We start from the raw sequence: 26,717 nt of genomic DNA on the forward strand, positions 1-26,717 counted from the left end.
GTGGGCAGATCTGGAGTCGTACATCTCTGGGAGATTTGCTGGTGGATCAGCATAAACCCCCAGATTTTGATGGCAGTTTAGCAACAAAATCCCTATGCCCCCCCCCCCAAAAAATCAGGTTGCTGAAATAAGAAAAGCTTGGGGCAACCAGAAAGGGCTTTCAACAAAGATCACTTCTGGTACTCAAAACATACCTTGTGCTAAGCAGCTTCTGTGCAGGTAATTTCTTCCAGCTTTTAAACTGATTTTATCAGATGCAGCATACCTTAGATACAGAATTTTGATGGGCAGCTAACAAACTTTACTAAGTAAATAAACTTGTCTTGTGTCTCCTTGCTATCCACCCGCTATGTTTCGGAGAGGATCAATAAGCAAGTTTAGCATATAGCTTCTCCTTTGCCGGTGATAAGACAGACTCATCTATGGAGACCCTCTTGTAGTTTTTATTAAACACATCAGAGAACTGAATAAAGTCAGGAGTCTGTTATATTTTTAAAAAATTGTTTTTTTATAAAAAAACATCACTAGCCAACATGAACTGTCATTGACATTACCTTCTTTAAAAAAATCATTTAAGCCTGTCCAGTGTTTTTCAGATTCATGTAGTTAATTGCAAACACACAAGTTTTGTACCTGGGTATACATTCCAAGGAGGCATAATTGAAAGAAGGAAGCCAAACCTTATTTTGCGTCCCTGTTCAAAATCCTTAATACCAGTACAATTGTTGCAGAGGGTTGCAGGCACCATTTCAAAATTTAGCACATGGAGGTGGCTCAGTCTAATGGAATAACATTCAAGTCCACATGTCCAAGCTTTTAGTGTGATCAGCTTTGTAAGAAGGATGATTCAATCCATAGATCCCATGAACCAAATGAGCTTTTTCAGACAATGAGACAACTGAAGTGGTAACAGTTCATTCAAGTAAAATTAATTTCCATCATCAAACTTGTGTAGCAATAATTTTTCAAGCACCACTGCAATTATAGCAGAGGTAGAACCTTAACACTTTAGTAATCAAAGGGGCCTAGTATAAAGGAGCAGATAACAACAGAAAAAAGGGAAAGGAGAAAGAATATTGAGAGGAAAATAAAGAGAAAAATATAGGACACTTATCCAAATTATTAAAACAGATTACATCACCCACAGGTAGCTGTTTGCTGCTAGCTCACAAAAGCCACTATATTGCTTAATATGCACAGAAGGGCAAAAATAGCCCCCAGCCTTTAAACAATAAATTGGTAAACAGGATCACTTTGCTTCTTAGTAAACTACAGTAGATGCAGCTGCTTTGAAGTAGCAGAAGCAATGAAGAGGCAGTGCAGATCTCAACTCTCAGACCAAATACTTCACAGGCAACAAAGGCCTCAGATGGGCCAAGCTCAGCACCACTAACAGGGAAGTATCCACCTCTTGGGATACTGAAGAAAGGCATTTGAGCAGAGCCAAGAACCTTAGTAAAGAATGCTTGATCATGTCATGGGCAGACATAGTTTATACGGAACAGAAGGGAGGAAGGGAAAGGAAGGCTTTTTGTGGGCCATATTCTGCAGCGGAAATGCCACAATTATGCCTGCTAGTGCCTAAATCTTGTTTTGGCCACAGGATAATATGTGGGGAAGACAACAGCAACAAGTCTTGGGGGAAATTCTTTAGGTAAACATTCAGCGAGACCAAGGCTATGCAACTCATGAGCCACCATGTACAGTGCAGCCTTCAACCATGTTTGCACCTGCTTGTTGTTAAAGTAAACAGCACCAGGACATCAGAGGCTTAAGAAGCCCAAGTTCATCCTTTCTTCTTCATTGTACTCAGCCACATTTTTCCGTTTTGCTTGCCTTCTGCTGGAGTGTAAACATAATTTTGAGTCATGAGGAGAACCGCCTTTGTTCTTGGCAGGGCCCAGAGGCTGCACTGAGGTAGCTTTGGGAGATGCTCCAAAGTTGCAATCTATAGTGGAAGTAGGGCTGGTACTGTTGACAGAGGAATATCCAGAGCTGGCTTCAATGGTGCCCTTTGGTTGGCTGTGGTGCATTAGCCATCCCTTCCCAGCACCTGGTGGGTCATAATTATTTAGGTCATATGTAGATCCCTCTTTGGCAATGCTCTCTTCATCACTGGATTCTTCACAACAGCCAAAGCAGTGTTCTTCAGGGCCCGAACAGACCACAGTTACATCCAGAATTCCACTTGGAGCTGTAACTATACAGAAAAGTTGGTTGAATAAACCCTACTGGGGGAAACAATCAAGACTAATCTTTGTAGTGTACTTTAAGTGCCCACTTTTTGTGCTTTAATTTTGTCAAAGTTTACCCTCTTACAGTAAAATGCTAATGTTTAGCTTTGATAAAACAAAACAGTACCCCATTCTTTCTTTCTTTGATCAATTCAAAATAATTCAGTGGCAATTCTACCACCACCCTCTGTAACAATGCAGGTAAGGGTTGCATATCCAACTGTTCCCCTCAAACACGTACCCCTAAAAAACCCTCTTCTCACACATGAAATTTGCTTAGCGGAGCTAAACGCTTTTCAACCAATATGCCAGTTTTCTATGTCGAGCAAGGTTTTGTTTCTGAAGCGAAGCATTCAGACTCAAGTATTACTATTCCACTACTTGATTGTGTGCCCTAAATTCAACCCCCACCCCACCCCAAATGCCAGATGGCAATACCCCCAAATGACACCCCCCCAAAAAAAACCTTACCATCTCCCTCCTTCTCTCCTTCACTTTCTTGATCTCCTTCATAACCAGAGCAGGAATCCAAGCTCCAGTCCAGGAAGTTCCCTAGAAGGCTCTCCTCCTGGTTGGACAGTTCAGCTGTTGGTGTCGTTACAAAGCTTCCCCTGTCTTCCTGGATGCTGTCTTCTCTTCTCCTGTGGAAAGAATATCTATGACCATTAATAAAATACTGTCAAAAGGGGGAGAGAAAATGGGGCCTTGGATCAGCTTTTCCACAGTCAGTGCTCGAAGTTGAGTGTTATGCTACCCTACTTCTTTTCAAGCAATCATAAAACCATTCCACTCCTTTTCATTAAGCACAACCAAGCCTAGTCTAATAGTAAACAAAACCACCACCACCCATTTTGAGCACTATCTATAGCCAGCTAGTTATTTGACACATGGAACCTTTTCTTGGCTAGACCTGGAAAGCTAGGAAGATTCCATTTTCAACTGTTTGCTGAGCTGTCCAGTACTGATGGCTTGCAAATGGGCAGTACAATTAACACAGTGGTAGACCACATGCTTTGGAAGGCAACTCTAGGAAGGGCTGAAAAAAGCCCCTTGGCTGTAACTCCCAGAGGAGCTTCTGCCAGTAAGTGTAGACATATTGAGTTAGGTGGAGCTGGAGTCCAGCAACATCTGGAGGGCCACATGCTCTCCACTCAATAGATGAGCAAAGCAGAGTAGCAGCTGAGATCCATGCTGGGGTGGTAGAAGCCAATACTCCAGTTTGTACAAGGTTACAAATGCCAGAGGACTTCTCTAGTAGTCAGTGAATACCCCATCCCATCCAGGTAAAACAGAGGGACCAGACTTGCCTTTTAGTTCTTTTTCCCGATGGAGAAGTGAGAAATGTTTCCACTGTGTTCATGTACAAGGAGTCGGGCTCTAGATCTTCATGTTTCACTCCTAGCAGCGAGCAGAGCTGGCTGTAATTCATCACCTAAGACAAGTGAGCATAGCTACAGTCACACATGCTCTTAAAACTCACCCACTGATGCCATAGTAGTTTTCTGGATTTTGCCCCAGTCACCCTCCCCAACAAAATAAAGTACCAGTTACAAATGCAAACATGCACATCTTTACTTGAAAGTAAATCCATTGAGCTCATCTGTGCTTAGTTTCACACAAATATGGATAGGACTGAGGCTATAATAAGTTCAACAAGAGGTTTTGTGGGTGGAAATTGGCATGGGCTAGTTTTAATCAGCAAATCTGCAAGTTAAGGGCAGGTTTGCAATGAAATTACTTTGGATCAGGTCTGTAAAAGGAAATTAAAAGTGGCATTGCCTTTTATTGGTAAATGGTAGTTTTTATTAAGTTCTTAAATATTAGGTGGCTTACTGAAGGAAATGTAAAGTTACTTATCATTACGTGGACATCCCATTTTATTCCTCACAACAATCCTGTGGTGTAGGTTAATCTGCCAGTCAGTGACTGGCCTACAATCACCCAGTGAGTTTCGTGGCTTGAATGGAGACCAGAACACTTAATCTAACACTTTATCTATACTACCATATGGAGGTTCTAGAAACTTGCAGATTAACTATATTCCCTGTCTGACAAGAAGCAACTTCTCCATTTCTGTTTTGGTAATGTGAAGTGATGAGAAGAATATTTTCCAGTGGTTTTTCCATGGGGGAAAAATCCATTTTATAAGTTTATTAGTAACAACGAATAAATGGATGCTAACTACAAACACAGTACAGTATTAGGGAAAGCTTGCCAGCTTAATCGTTTTTAACTTTGCCTGCTAAATGCTAGTAAAATAAGCATGCTGAACTAGATCACTTGCTAGCACATCAGAAAGTTTTCCAACGCAGAATGAAAAATTTTCAACACAAATTTGCACAGAAAATTTCCCCAGAAGATCTGCTTTGTCACCAAGGGGTTCCACTCCAGAAGGTGGGCAACCTATAACTCCCCCAGACTTGGCGCTACCCATCCAACACATTTTACTGTGCTCCATTTCCTTATAGATTTACAGTAAAGGTAAAGGGTAAGGGGGACCCCTGACCATTAGGTCCAGTCGTGACCGACTCTGGGGTTGCGGCGCTCATCTCGCATTATTGGCCGAGGGAGCCGGCGTATAGCTTCCAGGTCATGTGGCCAGCATGACAAAGCCGCTTCTGGCAAACCAGAGCAGCACTAAAATGCAGTCCTGGAGAGTTCAAAAGGGCTGGCTGTTTAGGATTGCAGCCTCAGATACTGGGACTCTCCCTTTCTCTTTCCCTCAAAAGCAGCTAGAAGTACCTCTTCTTTGCCAATTTCCTCATAGCGCTCATCTTCAAATCGTTGTTTCACAGCAGTAAGGGACACCTGCCTATAATCTTTTGGGACATCCTCATGGAAACTGCGAGACAGAGGGGGAGATGGTAAGTACACCCCTTGTTTAGAGTCACTGGATAAATTTAACAGAAGCACCAAACATTACACAGAACCAATGGGTGGTGAAGTTTCCCTTTAGGTTTCCAAACCTGGCTTCAGACTCCAATTGTTCTACTGACAGCCTTGCTCCCAGATCACCATTTTATATTTTATTCTGTGGGCACTGAAAATAGGAAGTGTCTGCAACCCAACTTGTCTTCTGGGAAAGCTTTCCAGCACTCACACTGTCAGCAAAAAGGCTTAAGCAGAGCCTATGGAGGGTAATTAGAAGAAATAGCTATGGCTTTCCTTAGACAGAAAGCACTGGTTTCAGCCTGATTAGTTTTGTCATCACATCCCTGGTCTTTGACCCCCAATATAAGTTTTCAGGACTCACCACCCTATTCCTGTCACTGTAATTTCTTATAATTGTATTTAGCATTATTTCCAATTTTTGCAACACACCCTGGGAGCTGCTGGTGAACGGTGGGTAATAAACTGAATGATGCAAATAATTATGATAGAAATGCTATATTTATGGGTCTGTCTGCGTGCAACATTTTCAGTCCTCTAAACCCTGGTTTTGAGCCTTGTGCTTGCTTAAGCAATTAGCTACTCCCCATTTCCTGCAAACCAGCCTGTTTTTACACCTGAGCCAGCCACCTGCAGCTTGCACTTGCCCTCCACTTCAGGAATACAGACCAACTTCAGGTACTTCTAATCAGAGAAGCCAAAGAGGAAATATGGACAACTTTCTGCATGCAAAAACATGTACCGTAACCTCTAGGGTCCAGTCCCTCCCTCCTAAGTGGAAGACTAAAGTGTATGTTATTGACACAGCTGAGGATGTGATGAGAGAGGATGCATCAGCTTGTGCAGGAGAAAACAGAGAGGTATGAGGAGTTAACCCTTTACTATCTGCTTCATTCCCTTCTTGACGAAAAACTGTACAAGCCTGCAGTAAGGAGAGTTGTTCATATCCTACGCATATCTAGGAGAGCAGAAGATGCTTTTTACCATTTTTTGTGGATATCCAGTGCACAGGGTATCAGTTCTTCGAGGGAAAACCCTGTGGTTTCACATAACTGACTTGTCCAAGGATGAGCTGGAGAGAGAGAGAGAGAGAAGAAATGAACAAAATAACCAATATTGTGTCTCTAACACAGTGTGTTATTTAACTAAATTCTCAAATGAAAGCATTCAACATAGTGACAACCAGTTATGCTCCCAAGTACTCCAATGGCCACTGCCTGAGCTCTTTGACTGAAAACTGTTCATCCCAGATCCTAAGAAGCCACTTCCACCTCTCCAAACTCAAGCTCTCCCTGTCCTCCTTGCAATCAATTCAACCCCTACAGCAGGAGAACCAGACAAGAGCTAAAATGGGACTATTTTGCTGGAAGTTGTTCCCCCAAAGGTGCCCAAATTGAATCAGCAGGAAAAAAATTACCTTGCTTGTGCAATACTTTGGCCAGAAGCAAGGCCGCTGCAGACAAACGGGCAGGAGAGTATATGCAAAGGCCTGTGTTTAAGAGTGAAAGTTCACAAATGAAGCTGTAGAGATGCACAGTTCTTCTTTCCAATGGGATTATGTTCAGCAGTACTTCCTTGTAGTCCAGGATAGTAGGTATCTTTAAAAACATGGCAGAATAATAGGGTTAATGCAAACACACACATGAACTATGCAACACAGTGTACTGTTCCAGGAAACACCCTCTTTGCTAAAGGTTGGCTATTCAATGCAAACAAAGAAAGAAAGAAACTTCTTTTTAAAGTCACATGCATTTTATTATTTACATTTCTATCCCGTTTTTGAGGTGAGGGTTACTGGGCTTTTGTTACCAGAGTTTGGGGTACCAGAGTCTGTTAGTGAATATTAGAAACTAATAAATGGTAGTATTTAGATAATATTTAGGATATGATGGGAAAATACAAGCTGCAGAACTGTGCCAGACAAAAAATTCATAGTTAGCTTATGCAAACCAGCATGGCTGGACTAGCTAAGTACTGAGCCATTAAGGGACATTGGGAACGCCTTTTTGAAATCTAAAGGTGTACTGGGAACAAGAAGGAGGACGTAAGCATAATTCCATGCAGTGCTAGCTGGAGGAGGCTGCACTGAGAGACTGGTAGCCATGATTGACTGCTGCTTTCAGCCAAGCTTGCTGAAGCTAGCAGAGGGGCAATGAGAGACTCTTGGGATATGATGTTCTACACCCCTTCCATTGAAGACTCAGGTATATATAGGTATATATATGTGTACAATAAACCATAATCTTACTGCCATATCTTTATATAGGCCAGCATCTATTTATTCAGCATTGCATTACTGATAATGGCAGCTAGATTATAAAGGCTCTCACCATCTCTACAAGCTTACCTTTATCTTTCCTTCCAGGGCAGAAATGATCTCCCCCATCATCCTGACAAGATCTTCATATTTGTATGTGTTGTCTGTTAACCAAACAGCTTCCCGTATTGTCAGAATCTCTTTGCTGATAAAACTGTAACAAAAGATGGATTATTACCAAGGCCCAAACACAGAGTAAGAATAGTGGATCTGTTTACTCATCCCACACCAGATAGAATGGACAAGTCTCTTTCTCTGTGTGTACATACATTATTTAAAGAAGCAGTTAAACTAGTAGAGGCTGATTTGTAAGGTTACACTGGAGAGCATCTGGGAAACATGAAGAATTACTTTTAATCTCAAAGCAGGAATGCAAAATACCAGCGGTGGGCATCAGCTCTGTGTGATCTCCAAATTACAAGGTGAATCAGGGTAGTTTCTCGTGTTTCTGAGTCAGATCACACTGTTGACAAGGCATGTCAAGGTGGATCAAGGATTTCCTAAGCTTCTGAGGGGCCAACTAAACCAAGCAGACTAAGGAAACATAGCTCAAGAAGGGAGGACAGTTATAACTTTTGATCACAGTTCATTATTTTTCCAGGGCACTCCAGTCAGTTAATTTGAGATCTCCACCATATCCCCCAAAATCAGTTAGGGACAGCACTTCACCTATGACCCTTGGGGTAAAAGGTGCTTGCTGGGGGTGTGACATTTTCCACACCCCAGTCTTTCCTGAGGACCCATGCTGCCCCACCTTATGGTTCCATTGCACCCATTCCCAGTGTGATCTACCCTGTAGGAGAACAACAGTAGCTGTCATTGTGAAATTGAGCAGGTTCCATCTATTCAGAAGGAGTGACCATGCCTGCAAATCGCAACCAGCTCCGGTAGAAGATGAAGTCACTTTTCCATTGTTATTAAAAAATAATGTTTTAAAAGTGCCCTGCATAGCTGCCAAGTTTCCCGCTGAAAAATGCGGGATCAGCAGCGGCGCGGCACCGGAAGTCGCTTCTACGCATGTCCAGACATGCGTACAAGTGACTTCCAGTGCCGCGCTACCCATGTCTGGGCACCGGAAATCGGGCGGCGCCAGCACCCAAAATGGAGCCTATGGCAGGTAGGAAATCCGGGGGATTTCCGGGATTTTTTTCCATTCGGGAGAACAGCGGGAAACGGATTAAAATCCGGGGGTTTACCATGAAAAACGGGAGACTTGGCAGCTATGGCTCTGTAGCTAGCAGGGTGGATAAAAATTGATTTTTTTGTTGTAAATCAGTTTTCTTAAATCGGGTCTTTTAAATAAAATGCTTTTGGAGAAAAAAATCTTTCTAAAGATAGTTTTCTATTTAAGTTACATTATAGTCCAAAGGCTATTCATCAGGAAATAAGGAATTGTTTTAAATATTTCATGTGTGCTAAAACTCAGTCTAAGTTTTTTTTTAATGTTTAACCACATCAGTTAACAAACACATATGCTATAATGTTATTACTTTAGTTAAATAGTTTAAATTGTTATTAAGGAAATGATTTTTTCCCTTCCTTCCAATAAAGTATAGCAGAAAAGTTGTCCAAATATAAACAGTTAACTTATTAAACCTCACAATTCCATAATTATCTGTCTATGTATTTCTAATAGTATAACCAAATCAGTAATTTTTGAGATAACTGTAAAAACTGAAAATTTATTATTCCAAAAATGAAACCTTCATCTGGTTGTAAATATTAAGATTATACCAGCAAGAATGAGTCTTTCTGTAAAAATAATAATATTTAAATCAAGTCTTACTGACTAGTGATTTAAATCAAATCCACCCTGTTAGCTAGTACTGCTACAACTTTCAGAAAAACTTTGCAGACCATAATTTTGTCCTGTAGGTACAGTCCTCACTAAGAAGAGCCCAACCATCACTACTGCCAATAGTCAAGTTACTCACCGTGTACAAATAACCATGCAAGCAATCCCCAAAAGCTGAAGACAAGCCCGGGATACAGATCTTATTTTCAAGTACCGGTCCACACACCCTACTGTCATATGGAGACAGAGGCTTGAGAAATCCTTCATGGTGGCCACTTCTACCAGCCAGTCAATCAGAATGTATCTAAACAACAGGAGCAGCCATTTAAAAGCAAGCAGACTATAGCTACACTATCAACTTCATTCAACTACAACTACATATGTGAGTTGCTGTCCTCCAAAAGGAGCTGGGAGCAACATACGACAGAAGAGAAAACAAGACAAAAGGTGAATAAAACATGCAAATAGCCAGAAATAACTAGGATATAACACAATGTTCTTTCATTACTGTGAGGGGCAAGGGATATCGCGAAGCCCCTCCCCTCCTGAGTTCCAGCCCAGCCTCGAGCGAGGCTGAAAAGAGGGAAAGCTCCAGCTCAAGTGGGGAAACAGGAAGTGGTGTCCAAGGCTCTGGCAGGGTAGAAGAGCCATCGTCCCAGGTGGGACAGGAAGGGGGAAGGAAGGGGGGCAGGCCAGTCCCCCCAACTCCGGAACTTCGCAGAAAGCGTCGGGGGAAGAGGATGGGTCTCCCCAAGTTGTTATGCTGGCGCAAGACGCGCCAAAAGCTACTTGGAGGTTCTGATTCAAGCTGAACAGATGTGTCTTTGTAAATAGCACTGCCATTAGCACTGTAAATACTCAGCACCAATAAAAGACAAAATGCAGAGCTGTGTAGAGTCGTTACTCTGAAGTAGCCTTCTCCGGCCACCGTGACAATTACAAATAATTGTAACTAAAAATAGAACATGCTGGGATCCTCCATATTAAGGCTTGGAGCAGTTTTTTTACAGGCCAGTAAGTTTTCAATCAAATCTATGAATGCTTTTTGCCATTTAGAGTGTTGTGGTTTTTCAGGGGGTGGGGGTGTGTGTGGTTGGGGAACAATGCCAGATTGGCATGGTCCAAACTGCCACTAACTGGAGAGCTTAAATGCTATATCATAAGTAATTCTCTTTTAAAAGCAGATCACTGTAGCTCAGGTATGGGGAACCATTGGCACCCTAGATGTTGCTCAACTACAACTCCAGCAAGCATGGCTAATGGCGAGGGCTGTTGGGAGTTGTTGTTTAGCAATATCTGGAGGGCCAGAGGTTCCCCGCACCCACTCTAGCTAATAGTTGATGTAAGCACATTAAAGTAGTGGGCAGAAATAATGGGAGGGGGGGTAGCTTACGGCTTTCTTTCCACCAAGCATAACACATAGTTGAACCAGACAGAAGTAAACTCAGCTCCTGAGCAGTTTAAAATATCTTTCAATATCTACTAGTTTTTTTGAAGTTATATATTTGTGCACATGTGTGTCTTTTCCTGCAGGCGGCAGTACTTCTCCCCCCCCCCCAAAAAAAAGAGCAATTACAGTATATTTCCAAAAAGAAAACCCACCCTGTAGCAACCTAGCATTCTGCACAGCATGCTATGGAGAACTATAATAGACAAGCATCTGGCAATAACAACTTAGCAAGCAGCCTTTTCTGCTTCAGCAAACAATTCCCTCCTTCCTTCAAGCCACCTATGACTCTACCTCATTGTCTCATTCATTCCCTTTTGAACAGTGAAGATGCTCTGCTTGCTGAGAGGGAGGGAGGCCTGGAAGAGCTGAGACACCATCTCATTGGAGGCCTTTGTTTCCAGCCCTAGTTGGTTTCCATTCCCACAAGCTTTGGCTAGAGCAATCTGTGTAACAGAGGAAAAGAACACAAATCAAGAAGGAAAATAATTCATCTCCAGAAAGCAAGAACTAGAAAGAACTCATTCTGCTTTTTCTGAGACACCAATAATTCAAGTAATAGTTGATGCATTTGGCGTATTTTAATGACACCATCTTCAATATTTCAGGGAAAGCAGGGCTGGGGACAATAACTTGTCCTAAGGGGACCCACGATAACTAATAATGCCTGCTTTGGTTCTTCCATTCATTCTGCCATCTGCAGGCAACATTTAAAAAACCACCGAAGTACACAATATAGCATCACTACAAGCACCGTGGGAAATTAAAATAGCAGAAAACTTCTCCCACCCAGCCAATGGTGCCAGGTAAGCTCATTGGCTAGGGATCCCACTGAGCAGCACAATGGCACAGACACAATCACATCACGAATCAGCTCTGAAGGGGAAAGGGTTTTAAGTAAAGCGTGGCTACATTAGAATCGGCATTAACTGTTCATAACAAAAATAAATTATGGGACCACCTGAACCTCAAGTGCTGCCTGAACCCTTATATCCCAACTGGATCACAGAGGTCATCTGCAGGAGTGTTATTCCCCAAGTTGGCAAGGCTCGTGTGACAGCAAATAAGAAACAGAGCATTTAGTATTGTCGACACAGGATTGTGGAGTACTCTGTCAAGAGGGATTCAGCAGGTACCTTCTGCTTCACCATTGATAGCAGTTGGACAAAGTGGGGAAAAACAAAGATTCAGGAGTGACAGTCTTACCTGGGCTTCCCAAGAGCCCTTGGCTGCATAATCCCTGAGTTTCCTGAGGCTTTGAAGGTATCTACCAGGGTCTGACATCTACAAGGATGAATGGAAGCAAAGTAAGATACTGCATATTTTGAGTTATTAACAAACTATCTTCCCTTTCGTACTTCCTATACAGTGGTACCTCAGTTTCCGAACATCTTCGCTGACGAACGTTTTGGTTTCTGAACACCGTAAACCCGGAAGGTAAATGCTTCAGTTTCCGAACACGTATCAGAAGTCGAACATGCCATGTGACTTCCTTATTGAGGCTTCTGTATTGAGTTTTCAGTTTTCGAACGTTTTGGAACTCGAACGGTCTTCTGGAACAGATTACGTTCAAAAACCGAGGTACCATTGTACTTGCAAATTTGAGGACCGCTGTTCAGAATTAAACTGGGAGTCCCAAAGACACACACCACTTTCTCAGCACTGATACTGTATTTACTTGGAAGGTAGACTATGATTATGCACTTTTATTCTATCAAGGTCATCATTATGCTCAGCCACCCACAAATGTACACATCAGCTCTTGAAGGAAGCGTTCTTCCAAGCAAACAACAAAATCCAAATCCCTACACCAAGCCATACTACTGCCTTCATTCCATTCTTCTCAACATCAGCTGTCTGAGTAGAGTGTTTTGTCTCCTACTAGAAGCTATAAGACAAACATCTTTTGCCTGGCTCCTCAAGCCTTTTTTTTATCCTGCCAGTATGATATCAGTGTCAGATATACTCACAGAAGCTTTTCTGTTATTTTCCCAGAGGAGGTAGGCGCTGTGCAAGCATCCCTGCTTCGATGAGTTCTCAAACATTTCAAGAGCTTCTTTTCTTTTCTCTTCATCCTGTGAATAAGGGTGACAGTTATTGATCCCCAACTGTTCAGTTACACCCCCACACAAAGCCACCGAGATCCAGTGTTTGCTATAATGGTCTCAGCTGCAAGCCCCTCCAAGGTTTAATTATTCCAATAACTGAGAAGCCTACAGCTCAGGGGAAACTGCAACCTAAATAATTTGGTGAGCAGTATGCAAGGAAATCCAAGAAGCCCCTGCTTCCTGCCTTCCAAACCATTGTGCAAGATTTAACTCAATACAGCGGTACCTCGGGTTGCGGACCCGATACATTCCATGATGCCGCTCACACCTCAAAAAGTCTGCAACCAGAGCAGCGCTTTCGCGCATGTGCGAAGAACGCAGAACACTTCTGCGCATGCGGCGAAACCCGGAAGTAAACACTTCCGGGTCCGCCGCATTCGTATCATGAAAAAACGCAACCCGCAGCGGACACAACATGAGGTATGACTGTAGTGTGATCCTATACGTGCCTGCTTAGAAGTCTCATTGAGTCCCAGGCAAGTGGGTTTAAGATTGTAGCCTCAGAAGCATAAAAGGAGAGAGAGAAAAGTAAATTTATGTTTAGAGACTGTGCAAGATTGTCTCTCTTTATTATCTGTGCAAGTGTTTCATATCTGTAGAAAGGATATCTAAAAACCCTCAGCTTGGAACCAGACAAGATTAGTTGTTCTAATCTTTCATATTTGATTTTATTAAGCGTAAACGTAACATGGTTTATATCATTATCCAACACTTTCATTTCCGGCTCATAGTCCATTTATATCCCACCACCACCACCACACCCACTGTCTGCCTAAAATGACAAAAACAAATATCAATTTACAAAGAAAACAAACTTAACCAGTCAAAACCATTTAAAAATAAGATACAGATTCAACTGGCTACAGCAATCAACAATCACTCTGTTAACATTGCTTGAGTAGTTGCAATTACAAAGTCCCACAATAGATCTGGTAAATTTGGCATGGTAGGACAGTCACAATGGGGGTGGGCCTTACCTCAAAGAGATTTAGAACTTTAGCTAGGCAATACAGAATTGAGCCTCTCTGAGCCTAAAAGAAATGGAGAAGGGCATATTCATTATAAAGAGAAGCCAAGTAGCGAGCATCATCAAAGTTGTCCTACATAAGTTTTCCTTTGGACTTCCAAAGACTGGTGGGTCCCTGAACTCATCACTTTTGTAACATAACATGAGACTAGTTTGCCTTACCCCAACATGTGCCCACTCAACCATTTGATCGGTGGAATTGGCACCACTACAGGTGCCATATCATACCCATCCCATATTTGCAAGAAACATATCATTAAGGGTGCCAGCACTTGCACTTGGGAACTGCCTGCCTATTGAAATCAAGCAGGCGCCTTCAATGTACTCTTTTCAGTGCCTGCTAAAAACATTCTTTTTTAAACAAGCCTACCCAAATGCTTAGAAAGGTAAGGTGAGGTAATTTTGATTTGTTTAAGCATTTTAACTTTTGTATGCTTTTAAGTATGGTTGTAATTTTTAATTTTTATTTATTTATTTATTTAGCAAACCGCTTAGAGGCTGTTTTTTTTGTTTTGTTTTTTTACAAACAAGTAGCGTATAAATTTCATGGAATAAATAAATAAATAATCCAGAAATACACTTAAGACAAGGAGCTATTTTCCGGAATAAAGCAACAATGTTTGCAGTAAGTTACCTGAACTAGTGGAAGGCAGCAAAAAGAAAGCAGGTTTTCCCCTTACTAATTCCTACTCTTTTAGTAACCCACTTGTTGGTGAAGCAGATCACTTCCTTTCAGGTTTTACTTCCTTCCTCCTCCAGTTCACTCAGTGTGGGCTACCATGTGGTAGTGCTATCTTCTTGGCTCCATATCAGCTACATGCAAAACGTATACTTAGAATGGCTTTCTTTGCCATGAGTAATAAACCTTGAGTTTTATTTATCCTTTCAACCAACAGTCCTACCAGACTATTTCTGAACACCGTTGCAATATGTTCACCAAACTCCCAACATTGATGAAGGGGAACAGCATGCCTGCTCAGGGAGCGCTTAGGACCAGCTCTTAAGAAGTTCTAATGCAGAGCCTGAGGAACTCAAAGAAAATTGGAAGGAGGGGGTGTCATGTCATCAGTGGGGTGCCTAGACCTCATTAAGAGGAAACTATTAATTGGCTCAGGAAAGAAAGAGGAACTGCAGGACCAGGGGGGATTTGGAGACGCAGCAACTGGGGCATGTTCATGGTTCATGGGCAGGAAGAGCTAGTGTTCAAGGATGCAATCATATACACACTTATCTGGGAGTTAGCCCCACTGAAATCTACGTTTCTTGTTTCTCCAGGTAGATGTATATAGGATTACACTGCAAGTTAGTTTGCTTTTGTTTCTGCTACCAATGGAAAGTGGGGACCAACTTTGCATATCTTCCTGATATTTGAACTGAGCCCCATCTAGGCTTTACAGATTTTCAGGGGCCATTCTCATAGTGGCCAGAAACATGATTATTGTTTTTAAAAAGGAAATATTATTCTCAGGATGCTCTGTGGTATGGCTTGCAAACTCCGCCCCCTACCCTCAGAAAGTAAGCACTCAGGAAAATTAAGATACAGTACTGTGTCTTTGGCTAGATAGAATGACTAATCCTTCCCTCTGCAACAGAAGCTTAAGCCTAAGGTAAGTCTTGGCTGAAAGAGTTATCTAAGTCAGAAAGCTACAAAATAAGCCAGTTTACCTTTTGCTGCTGACACTCTGCTTTGAGGCTCTCGTAGACCACAGCTTTACAACAGCTTCCACTCAGAGACCAAGGTGGGCGAATGAAAAGCCAAACAAATGGGGCTGCGAAGGTGTTCAGACGTTCCGCCAGGCTGAAGAAGCGAGATGCTTTTAACCCATTCACTTCTGCACGACCCTCATCGGAGACTGATACTGAAGAAGTAGAAAGGGAAACAGTTTTCTTGAAACATGAATTGTAGCGAAGGTTGGTTCTCTATACTCCTCCTCCTCCTGTCACTATGCAAGCTGAAATTTTGGCGGTAAATGTTGGAAGACCTGATCTTTTCCTTGCAAAGCCTTTTCTACCTGGCCTGGGAGGGCATGATCTGACTGACTCCAGGTACAAAAGCTGAGACTGCTAAATAGACTTTTGAGCTGGGTGATTCATTGTGGTGGGGCTGTTTTGTATCTTTATTTTAGATCTTGTTGGGATTTATGTGGAAATTGATCAGTTTGGATGTGTATTTTTAAATGTATTTATTGAAGGAGCGTCTCCACCTCCATCGCTCTGCCTGGACACTGAGGTCCAGTGCCGAGGGCCTTCTGGCGGTTCCCTCGCTGTGAGAAACCAAGTTACAGGGAACCAGGCAGAGGGCCTCCTGGTAGAGGCGCCCGCCCTGTGGAACACCCTCCCACCAGATGTCAAAAAGAAAAATAATTACCAGACTTTTAGAGGACATCTGAAGGCAGCCCTGTTTAGGGAGGCTTTTAATGTTTAATCGATTATTTTGTTTTATTTTTCTGTTTCTAAGCCGCCCAGTGTGGCTGGGGAAACCCAGCCAGATGGACAGGGTATAAATAATAAATTATTAATAATAATAATAATTATTATTATTATTATTATTGTTGTGTATGACTATATTTGTTATGCTGTAGCTACCGGTATGTACTTTATCCATGTTGTAAGCCGCCTTGAGCATGGTTTGAACTGTGGAAAGGTGGCATACAAATTAAATCATGTATGTATGTATGTACGAAATTACCATACATAAAACAGTGCACGTAAAGGACTAACACACCATGCAAACAGGCAATGTAAAAATGGAAAGAGGCACCCATTCAGGTGTTGCTGCCATTCAGAACAGAAGAAGAGCCCTGGTGGATCTGGTCAATGGCCCATCAAGGCCAGAAGCCTCTTCACACTACAGCAAACCAGATGCCTATGGAAAGCCCCAAAGCAGGAGCCGAGTGGAACAGCACTACTCTGCCCACCTGGTTCCCAGCAACTGGTATTCACAATGCCTCCAACAGTGGAGGGAGAACATAGCCGCCAGGGCTAGTAGCCTTGGCCTCCATGAATTTGTCTCTCCGCTTTTAAACCATCCAAGATGGCGGCCATAAATTGTTGTATAAGTCCAAACAACTCTTACCAAACACGTTACAGAAAGGGAAAGTTCCCTTGATACGAAAATTGCAAGACCAGCATTTAGGACTATATATAGCCAAGTCTACAGAACCCTACTGCCAACTTCTTATCCTCTAGCTTACTGTTGGGGAAACCTGCGGCCCTCCAAATGCTGGGTTCCAATTCCCCTCATTAGCAACAACTGGGGGTGGGGCACCGCATAGGTTTTCCCTGTCTGCCGCAGTTACACCATACTCCCAAATATTTTCCATGTAAGCATTTCCGCGTATACCCATGACTTACAGCCTTCATTGTAGAGGTAGGCAATGCCCAGCTTCACAGCAGATTCAAAGTTACCCTTTTCTGCAGCCCTGCACAAATATAGAGAGTTTTATTTTTGGGGGGGGAATACAGGTTTCTGAAAATCCCAGATTTTACCAAACACAGAGAGCTTAGATTCAGTTCAGAAATTGGTGATACAATTGCCACTGGTTGCTAAATAACCTTCCTGAGAATGCATTCTATGTGCCAACCTCTGTTCTCCGCCTAACAAAGACAGTGAGTTCCAGTTAAACCTAGTGAGAGATATGAGTAACTGTTGGATTTATGTTTTGAAAGACAGGGATTACCCATTGCTTCTTTGACCCAGAATCGTATAAGTCCACCTGAGACCAGTAGCATGTGGCAGAGACCAGTCAAGTCTGCCACCTATATTTTGATACACACCTTCTCTCTACAACATCCAGCTAAGTATCTGTTCTTAGTCTCCCCCTCCTTTGTGTTAACATCAAGGTTGGTCACTATTTTATGACATTTTGGTTGGTCCTAATAAAGATATTGTCCAACTGTGGTTTTGGATTTTTCCTCCATGTGGCCCCAACACAGCTTCCTTAGATTTGTATGTATGTGAACTGACATCCAACCTGCAACACATCACCACTGTCCATAAGACAAAGCAGGGGCAAATTTTAGTATGGCTGCACTCTCCATCTTTCCTCACTGTAAACTCAAAATACAGGTAGAAAGATTAGACCTTCTGCAGTAAGAGGATGATACCCCCAGCCTCCAATTAAACAACACAAAGGCACTAGATATCTACTGTATTTATACTGCAAAGAGATGGATGCAATGTCTTCTGTCTTAGACACTCAAAGAACAAATGGTTTCTACCCACTGTAGGAGGGGGGAAATCCATCTATCTCCGAAGACAATAGTACATATTTTACCAGAGTATCCTAGAGAATGGATTGATTCACTTTTGTATTATGGACAAATGCCAATACAGTGGTACCTCTACTTACGAATTTAGTGCGTTCCGAACGTACATTTGTAAGTCGAAAAAATTGTAAGTCGAATCCCATAGGAATGCATTGGGGGAAAAAATTCGTAAGTTGAAGCAACCCTATCTAAAAATTCGTAAGCAGAAAAAATCCTATCTAAACCACATCCAAGATGGCGGACAGAGCTCCATTCGTAAGTAGAAACATTCGTAAGTAGAGGTACCACTGTACCCTGTTTGCAGTGAAATACAAAGCAGTATTTGTCCATCGAAACATAGTAGCCTCCAAAATATATGTAGGCAAGACGTTCCACACACAGGGTGCCACTCCTCGGGTCCACTTCTTGCATTACTCCAGCAGTTTATGAAAAAGGTTAGCTGAAATATCTGCATTTTCCAGAGAAAGAGATCTCAGATTAAGTCTCTGATTTAAAACGCAGGCAAGAAGAACACAGAGCTCTTGAATAGCACACTGACCACCACCCGCTGAAAATAATAAGTGTCTGATCTTTGAACATGTCATTCTCCTTAATCTTGATGGCAAGAAAAATTATTCAATTATTACAATTTGGCGAAAAAATATGATGAAATCAGTAGTAAAAAAAAATAAAGAATCAGAAAGCAATTGGAAACCATTTCTAAATTATTTACAAAAAAAGATAGAAAATCCAAATTATCTTTCGGACATTTAAAGGGCTCTACAATAACAAAATCTTATGAACAATTGAAGTAATGTAATGAAATCAGCAAAATAAATGATTGAAGTAATGTAACGAAGCTAGTAAAACAATGGGACAAAGAAAGATTAAATGTTGTAAGAAACTATGTAATACTATGAAACTGAAGAACAAGGTATGCAGAACATCTAAAGGAAAAGTGGGATGAGTTTAGATACGGTTGTGAAGTCAATGGGAGGGTGAGGGGGGGGGGAACCAAGGGGATGTTACTGGGAGAGAACGGAATAAGAACAATGTATTCATTACAGATGTAATACTCATTTTATTGAATTGACTGAACATAATAAAGTTTTTTCTAAAATTCGTACAAGTTACCTTTCAAACATTTTCAAGTTGCTGGGAGAAGGCCACACATCTTGAAAACTTGCACAGGCCCAAACACTAGCATGGTTATCTACAAGGTACTTAAGATGAGAGTGAACCTAGAAGAGAGACAAGCAGGTAATTACAACCACAGGGCTTCAAAATGGCCCTGCTCAGGGTCCATTAACCACCATCTTTACACAGCATTACACTTCCCATTTTCAAGCACTGAGGTCCAAACTAGAGATTAAATCAGGGGCTGCCAGCATGGTGCCCATGGGCACAGTGGTGCCCTTGAAGTCTTTCCCTGGCACCCACTCACTGCCCCCTAGCTCGTTAAGTGGTGATGATTGTTACCTTTTTTCTTCCTTGAAAGGTTCATAAAATTAAAAAAGTTGGAAGAATGGCACTCTTTTCCACTTCCTCTCCCAGCTCTATGTGCTTTTCAAAGCTCAGATTACTGTAATTCTACTGGATATGACATTCACCCAGATCTCTTGGAAACTGCATACTCTCTCTTTTGATGCCGGGGAATGATATGGGGACCAGAGAGGGTGGCACCCACAACACCAGCTCAGAAATCCAAATATGCCAGTGGGTCTAAAAGGGCTGGCGCCCCCCTGTGTGAAATGCATGCAATAAAGTGTGCTTTTCTTTTCTGTAAAGGAGAAGCTGGGTGGCACACAATCAGGACTGTGGCATGTAGGGAGGGGGAATCAAACCTCCTCTATGCAATGCTGTGGGGAAATATTGCTCCCTCATTCCAACTGTTACTTCCTGTGAAGGGTGAGCTGATAACCATATTCCCATAGGACCCTTGGCACCAAATAAATGAAGCATTAACACTTAATTTACAGTATGAACTAATTTAGCCCTGAAAGCTGAAGACGTTTCAGCTTCCAGAAAACTATTACATCACCCCAGAGCCGCAACAGATGTAAAAATCCTAATATGAGGACTCGATTTTGCTGTGACTCCAAAAGACAGAACAATCCACAAGAGACTTTAAATTTGGTTCAGATAATTGACTTGGGGAACATGCAGATACCCAAGTGTCGGGAATAATAGGTAGCTAGATCATATAACACTGATAGTATCCCAACTACACTGGCTGTCAGTGGGTTTCTAAAACCAACTTAAAGGGCTCGTTTTAATGGTTAAAAGTCCCAATGGCTTGGGTCCAAGTTATCTGGAACAATCTCCACCCATACTAGTCTGCTTGTAGAAAGAGAACAAAAGCACAAGCTTTACTCTAACTCCCATCAGCTTCAGCCAGCATGGTCAATGGTCTGGACTGATGAGAGTTGTAGTCCAATATCTGGAGATCCTCAGGCTTCCCCAGCCCAAGGCTGAATATTTACAATTCATTTTTCCTGGCTTTTAATGATTTTATTGTTAGACAGCATTATATTTTAATCACATGCTGCCTTGGGAGGAGTAAAGCTATGCTAAATAAATTAGTATTCCTACAGGGGTTAAACTTATAGCTTGGAAGATTTATAATGAAATGAAAAAGGTGTTGAAAAACACCTTTATTAAGAAACCAGAAGCTTATTTACTTGGGATAGTTAGATAGGAAATACGTTTTTTCTGTATGCCACAACAGCAGCGAGAATTTTATTGGCTAAGAATTGGAAGAGTGAAGATCTACCTACAGTGGATGAATGGCAGATGAAGATGATTGAATTTATGGAACTGGCCGAGCTGACCAGGAGACTTCGTGACCAGAGAGAAGAGTCGGTGGAAGAAGAGTGGAAGAAATTTAAAGTTTATTTAAGAAATAATTGCAATATTGGAAATGTTTAATATAAGATTTGGAAGTACATGGAGGTTGTAGAGGAGGATTTGTAGAGGTATTATAGTATATTAAGATTTAGATATAAGTGATAAATAAGAATTGAAATGTTTGTTAAGGAAGTAATAAGAGGTGAAATATGTTAGTCAAGGTGAAAATAAGAAGATTTGAAGTATGAAATAACTAAGGATGATATACAATGAAACACAGTTAGGAGGGACATGAGGAAGTCAACAATGTCAGAATATATGAAATGATAAATATAGTTCACTTTTTCTTTTTGAATTTTTGTGTTTTATGTGATTCTTTGTATTTTTGTATCCTTGTATTTTTGTGTTTAAATGTGTTTTCAATTTTATAAAACCAATAAATATATATATTTTTTAAAAAAACTTACAGCTCGGAGGGAAAGGATGTCTTCAGCAGGCAGCCCCTTAAGAACATGAAACAGAACATCTTCCGGGAGGCACAACAGTGTCAGGACCCTGGGTCTCTTCCTCATTCTTCGCTTTGAAGGGACAGAGAAGCACCTGGAGCACCTGCAGTGGGTCACTAAAGCAAGCGCAAGGTATTTCATCAGACAAGAGGTGCAAACATAGAGGCATGCATCAGAATAAAAATCAGCACGTCTGTGGTTGGCAGTACATTTTGTGCCCTCCTGCAGAGAGGGAAGACAGAAAAGACCACATCACAGCTTGTTCCACACAAGTTCATTTAGGATAAATCACCCTGCAACATATTTCATCAGCTCAGCTGGCTGTAGAAATGTTTAGGGTGAGATATTAGGACAAATAAGGATCAGTATTCTTAGCCTGGGATATCAGTAACAGGTAATCCCCAAAACTGTTCAGCTGGTGATTTGTAGAGTTAGATCACTCCATTCACACATGCTTAAGAATGTGCTGCACATTTAAAGGATATCAACTCAAGAGAATTGCAGTGCAGTCTTATATAGGTTCACTCAGAAGTAAGCTACTCCCAGGTTTAAGAGATAGTGTGGTGTAGTGGTTAGAGTGTTAGACTAAGATCTGGGGGTCAAGGGTTCTAGTCCCCACTCAGCCATGAAGCACATTGGGTGACTTTTCTTAGCCTAACAGACCTCACAGAATTGCTGTGAGGATAAAATGGAGGGAGAACCATGCATGCCATCTTGATTTCTTTGGAGCAGGGGTGTACAACCTGCAGCCATCCAGATGTTGTTGGACTACAACTCCCATCACCCCTGATCACTGACTATGCTGGCTGGGGCTGGTGGGAGTTGTAGTCCAGAATCAACTGGAGGGCTGCAGGTTGTGCACCCTTTCTTTGGAGAAAAGGTGGGATATAAATGTAATAAAAGCGTACATACAGGATTGCAACTTCAATCACCTCTTGCACCATCCCATTTAAATCAAGGGGATCTGAAACATGGATTGGCACTGTAATGCCATTTCCTACTTTTGTAAATAACCATAGACAAGCAAATCAAAATGTTGCAGACTGTATGAATGGCACATAAAGAAAAATTGCATAATTGTGCCATTGGGAGTCAAAATGTAGCACCCACCTGTAGAAGCAGAAGTGGTTACTTTGCCTGTCATACTATCCTAATTCTGTATGAAGTTAATAGATATATGCTTTTATACAAAAAGCAAAATATTGATTTAAAAAACAAACCCACTTTAAGGGAAGCTGTTGATAGAAGTTTCCATTTCTTTTTGTATCAGTACAAAAATTGATCTGTTTTTTTTTGTCTATGAAGTGTAAAAACCCAATTAAAATAGAATGTTGTGCTTCTGACCCACAAAACACAAGAGAACTAGAACAGTTCTCTTTAAAATTGCTTTTAAAAAAACCCAGGCATTTTCCCGATTACCGTACCATTTTCAGATAGAATATCCTACCCCTACACTTTTGCCTCCTAATAATAATCCTGGCTTTTAAAACTACCCATTGCTTTTGGGTCCGATGCGGGGGGGGGGGGGTCCAAGGGACTACAACAAGCACGAAGTATTCTGCAATTGAGTTTCATTCACATGAAAAAGCCTCAAGCCAATCCCCAGCCACTGCATTCAACTCCTGCCCCACTATAGGCTCCGCTTCCTTTTTAAATCCACCCGCCCAAATTACCGGGGCGCCCTCTCCTTGAGATTTACATTTAAAAAAAAATAAACTCCGGTTTCGTTTTGTTTTGGGCAAAAACAGGAGATAAAAGTCGGGAAGGAAACCTGAACGTGCAAACCAGGTCCCACTTAGACTGCCTAAAAACGAAATGCTTTGCAACGCACAGCCTGCGCGAACTGTTGAAGCAGTTTGAAAAGTTTTTACTAGCTGAGCTAGCAAAACCGAAGCATTTGAGGACAATTCTTTCACACATGGAAGGCGAGGTTAAGATCAGCAGTTAACTAGCAGTCCCCACTTTCTATTAGCATAGATACCTTTTCACCCCATTCATATTTTATCCATCATTCCAAAATTTATGTGCCTAGGACTTCTGGTGTCTCAATAGAAAGTATGCACTGTATAAATGGTACCTTAAAGATTAACACGTTTACTGTGGCATAAGCTTCCAGATTCATGCATAGCTGCCAAGTTTTCCCTTTTCTCGCGAGGAAGCCTATTCAGCATAAGGGAAAATCCCTTAAAAAAAGGGATAATTTGGCAGCTATGGATTCATGAAGTGTTATCCTAAATTGGCAGGCATATATAATATCATATATGGGACAGGGGGTGAGCTGGCTAGAACCCGGAATGAGATTTACTTGGAATTAAGCCTCCCCTCCATTCTGAAGGAAATCAGCCCTGATTGCTCACTGGAATGACAGAACCTGAAGCTGAGGCTCCAATACTTTGGCCACCTTATGAGAAGCCCCCCTGGAAAAGACCCTGATGTTGGGAAAGATTGAGGGCACAAGGAGAAGGGGACGACAGAGGACGATATGGTTGGACAGTGTTCTCGAAGCTACCAACATGAGTTTGACCAAACTGCGGGAAGCAGTGGAAGACAGGAGTGCCTTGGTCCATGGGGTCACGAAGAGTCGGACACGACTAAACAACAACAAGCCTCACTTATTTTCTTCTAAATAAGGGCGGGATCCCTTATGCAAGAGGATTTCTGAGTAAGGACTGAACTGCTAATCAAGTTCTAAAACTAATGGGACTTAATTAGGCCCGGGACCAGTATCTTGTCATATATTTCAGTGGGTTCATTTTAAGCATAGCTGTCTTGATCCAAGCCTGCGTAAGTATAGAACTGAAGCCTTAAACCAGGCATCCCCAAACTGCGGCCCTCCAGATGTTTTGGCCTACAACTCCCATGATCCCTAGCTAACAGGACCAGTGGTCGGGGAAGTTGGGAATTGTAGTCCAGAACATCTGGAGGGCCGAAGTCTGGGGGTGCCTGCCTTAAACCATACGATCATATGTTAAACCTGCTAAGAACTACGGACCACTAGATTAAAAGGGATTTACTTCCCTAGTAGGAGTATTTTGGGCTGCACCTATTTCAACGCTTACATAGGAGAAGGCCCCCTTCAGCAGAGTGGATATTACTTTCCTGGCACTACTAACCAGAATTTTGGCTCAGTACCTCACAGGTAATCGCTACGGATAAATCCCAGAGATTGTGTCCAACTACTCATTAATTATTAGTTACTAATTGGACTCCCAATTCCCAAACCCCAATTTACATCGGAGCAAAATGGAGGGAACATCCAGGTTTGCTCAGTCAGATATACGGAGCATCCTCGTTTAAAGACACCCACCCACCCGTAAAGGCTACCCAGGCCTGACTCCCCGGGGATGGGCACTCACCACCCGCTTTCATTCCCGCTGTATCTTCGGGGACCGCCTGTATCTTCGGGGAGCGCAGAGTAGCGCGGATCTACAGACAAGTACGGTAGCTAATTCGTAGTAAGCGCCAATACAGCAAGTGGGAGGAGTCCCAATTAATCCCGCCCCTTCCCACTCAAACTCTAATTCAGCAAAAAGCGCCTTCCTTTCAAGCCTAAAGCCCCGCCCCCGCCTACGAACGGATTAACCAATCGGCTGTGAAAGCACAAAACCTGAGTCCGAACCACGCCCTTTTCTTTCTTTCTTTTAAATCCCCCGCTCCCTAGCAACCGCGCGCTCACTTTTTCAAACCCATCCGGGCTTGTGATTGGATAGTGGGCGGAGCAAAGAACGTGGATGGGCAGGGCCCGGGAAGCCGGCGTTTGCAGAGGCCGCGGGATGATCATTGGACCAGCCGCGATGCAGATTCGAATCGGGGGGCGGTTGACGGTTCGAATGCCTCGCCGTGAATTGCGTTGGGGCGCAGGCGCAAATAGAGGGAGCGCCGCTTCGAAATGCCGCATCGGCCGCGGGCGCTACGTAAGCAGTCCTACGCCATCGTCGCAGACTGGAATAAATGCGTTGTAACCTAGGTCGGTTATACACATTGAATTCAGTGGACCAGAGTAAGACATGTCCACTAATTTTAATGGATCTAACGTTGGATATAATCCATAGTTTTTGCCGCCTCACGTGATATTTAGTAAGTGTGCAGTTCTATATCCACGTAGGAAAAAACAACAACCCACTGATATATAAGTATGTAAAGCCCTTAACAGATTGGGATCAGTTCATTTGTGAGATTGCTTGACCTCAGATATGTCCACTTGATTTCTTCGAGCTGCAGAATTGGCAGAGGTGCCAGGTGATATACAGTACTTTGGAACTGCCTGCATCTTGACATCAAGCAGCCTTCGTTTTTCTCTCTTTTGAAGCCTAATAAAAACATATTTCTTTAAGCAAGCATATCCAGGCATGTAGAATGTTGACACAGGTTTTAATGCATTGTTTATGTTGATTTTAATTATCTGAATGCTTTAAATAGTTTATAACTTTCTTACTGGTGATTTTGTTGTTTCATCCTTTTTTGTAAGTCAAGCAATATATACACCTTCTGAAATAAATATGTAATAATGATAATAATAAGCTCACTCAGTGAAGCTTCTGGGTAGGACTGCACAACACTGTTCATCTGGAGTTATAAACCTCGGCCCTAGCTTGCTACTGACAAATTAATGACAGCAAACGTTGCAGCCTTTTAATCTCTCATAGAGAAGGATAGTGTGACTGAAGGATGCTGGTTGAATAACAGGTGTGTAAAAACAAGGAGTCCTGCAGGAAAGGTGAACAAATTACAGCACAGCCTCAGAGATCTGAGTGTGGGCTGGGTTCTTTTGTCTCTCTGTGTGTGTGTTTTGCTACAGCAGACTAGCATGGCTACCACTGTGGAAAGTAAAATGGGGTGGTACAGCAGACTGCATCAAATCAGACTTTGACCACATTCACACCATACATTTAAGGCACCCAGTACCTCTTCCCAGGGAATTCTGGGAATGGTAGCTCTGATAGGGGAATAGGAGTCTCCTAACAAAGCTCTGCTCCCTTAGCAAACTACAGCTCCCAGGATTCTTTGGGGGAAGCCATTGTTTAAAGCTCTTTAGATGTATGGTGTGTGTGTGTGTGTGTGTTTATGTGGGTCACATTTCTGAATGGTTTCCGGTTTATAATATTCATATCTTCAGCAAAATAAAAAAAATAAAAAAATAAATTTCCAGTTTACACAGTGAAACTTGGCAACAATTAAAATGGCATTAACATCCCTTTACTGTAAATTTTCTGCTACAGTTTATGTTCCGCTCACTTCCTTGAACAGAATGTTCCTCATGTCGTGTAGGCCACACTAGACAGATGGTATCGGCAGCAAA

At 42.1% G+C, this 26,717-nt stretch overlaps 1 protein-coding gene across 1 annotated transcript; it reads right to left on the minus strand.

Annotated features, from left to right (window-relative positions):
* Positions 1-487: 487 nt before the first annotated feature.
* Positions 488-24,983, minus strand: CCNF (cyclin F). Its single transcript, XM_060282504.2, has 17 exons — positions 24,775-24,983; positions 21,380-21,534; positions 19,200-19,306; positions 17,172-17,239; positions 15,483-15,676; positions 13,768-13,821; positions 12,653-12,757; positions 11,889-11,966; positions 10,977-11,128; positions 9,375-9,539; positions 7,471-7,594; positions 6,541-6,721; positions 6,108-6,195; positions 4,977-5,076; positions 3,542-3,666; positions 2,706-2,875; positions 488-2,200 (listed from the first exon to the last, which is right to left on the minus strand). The coding sequence occupies exons 1-17, from the start codon at positions 24,785-24,787 to the stop codon at positions 1,764-1,766; spliced, it is 2,316 nt and encodes a 771-aa protein (XP_060138487.2). The 5' UTR covers positions 24,788-24,983; the 3' UTR covers positions 488-1,763.
* Between the last annotated feature and the right edge of the window lie 1,734 nt (positions 24,984-26,717).

The sequence above is a fragment of the Zootoca vivipara genome, chromosome 13 (genome assembly GCF_965207765.1).
Source record: "Zootoca vivipara chromosome 13, rZooViv2.hap1.1, whole genome shotgun sequence".
NCBI classification, from domain to species: Eukaryota; Metazoa; Chordata; class Lepidosauria; order Squamata; family Lacertidae; genus Zootoca; species Zootoca vivipara.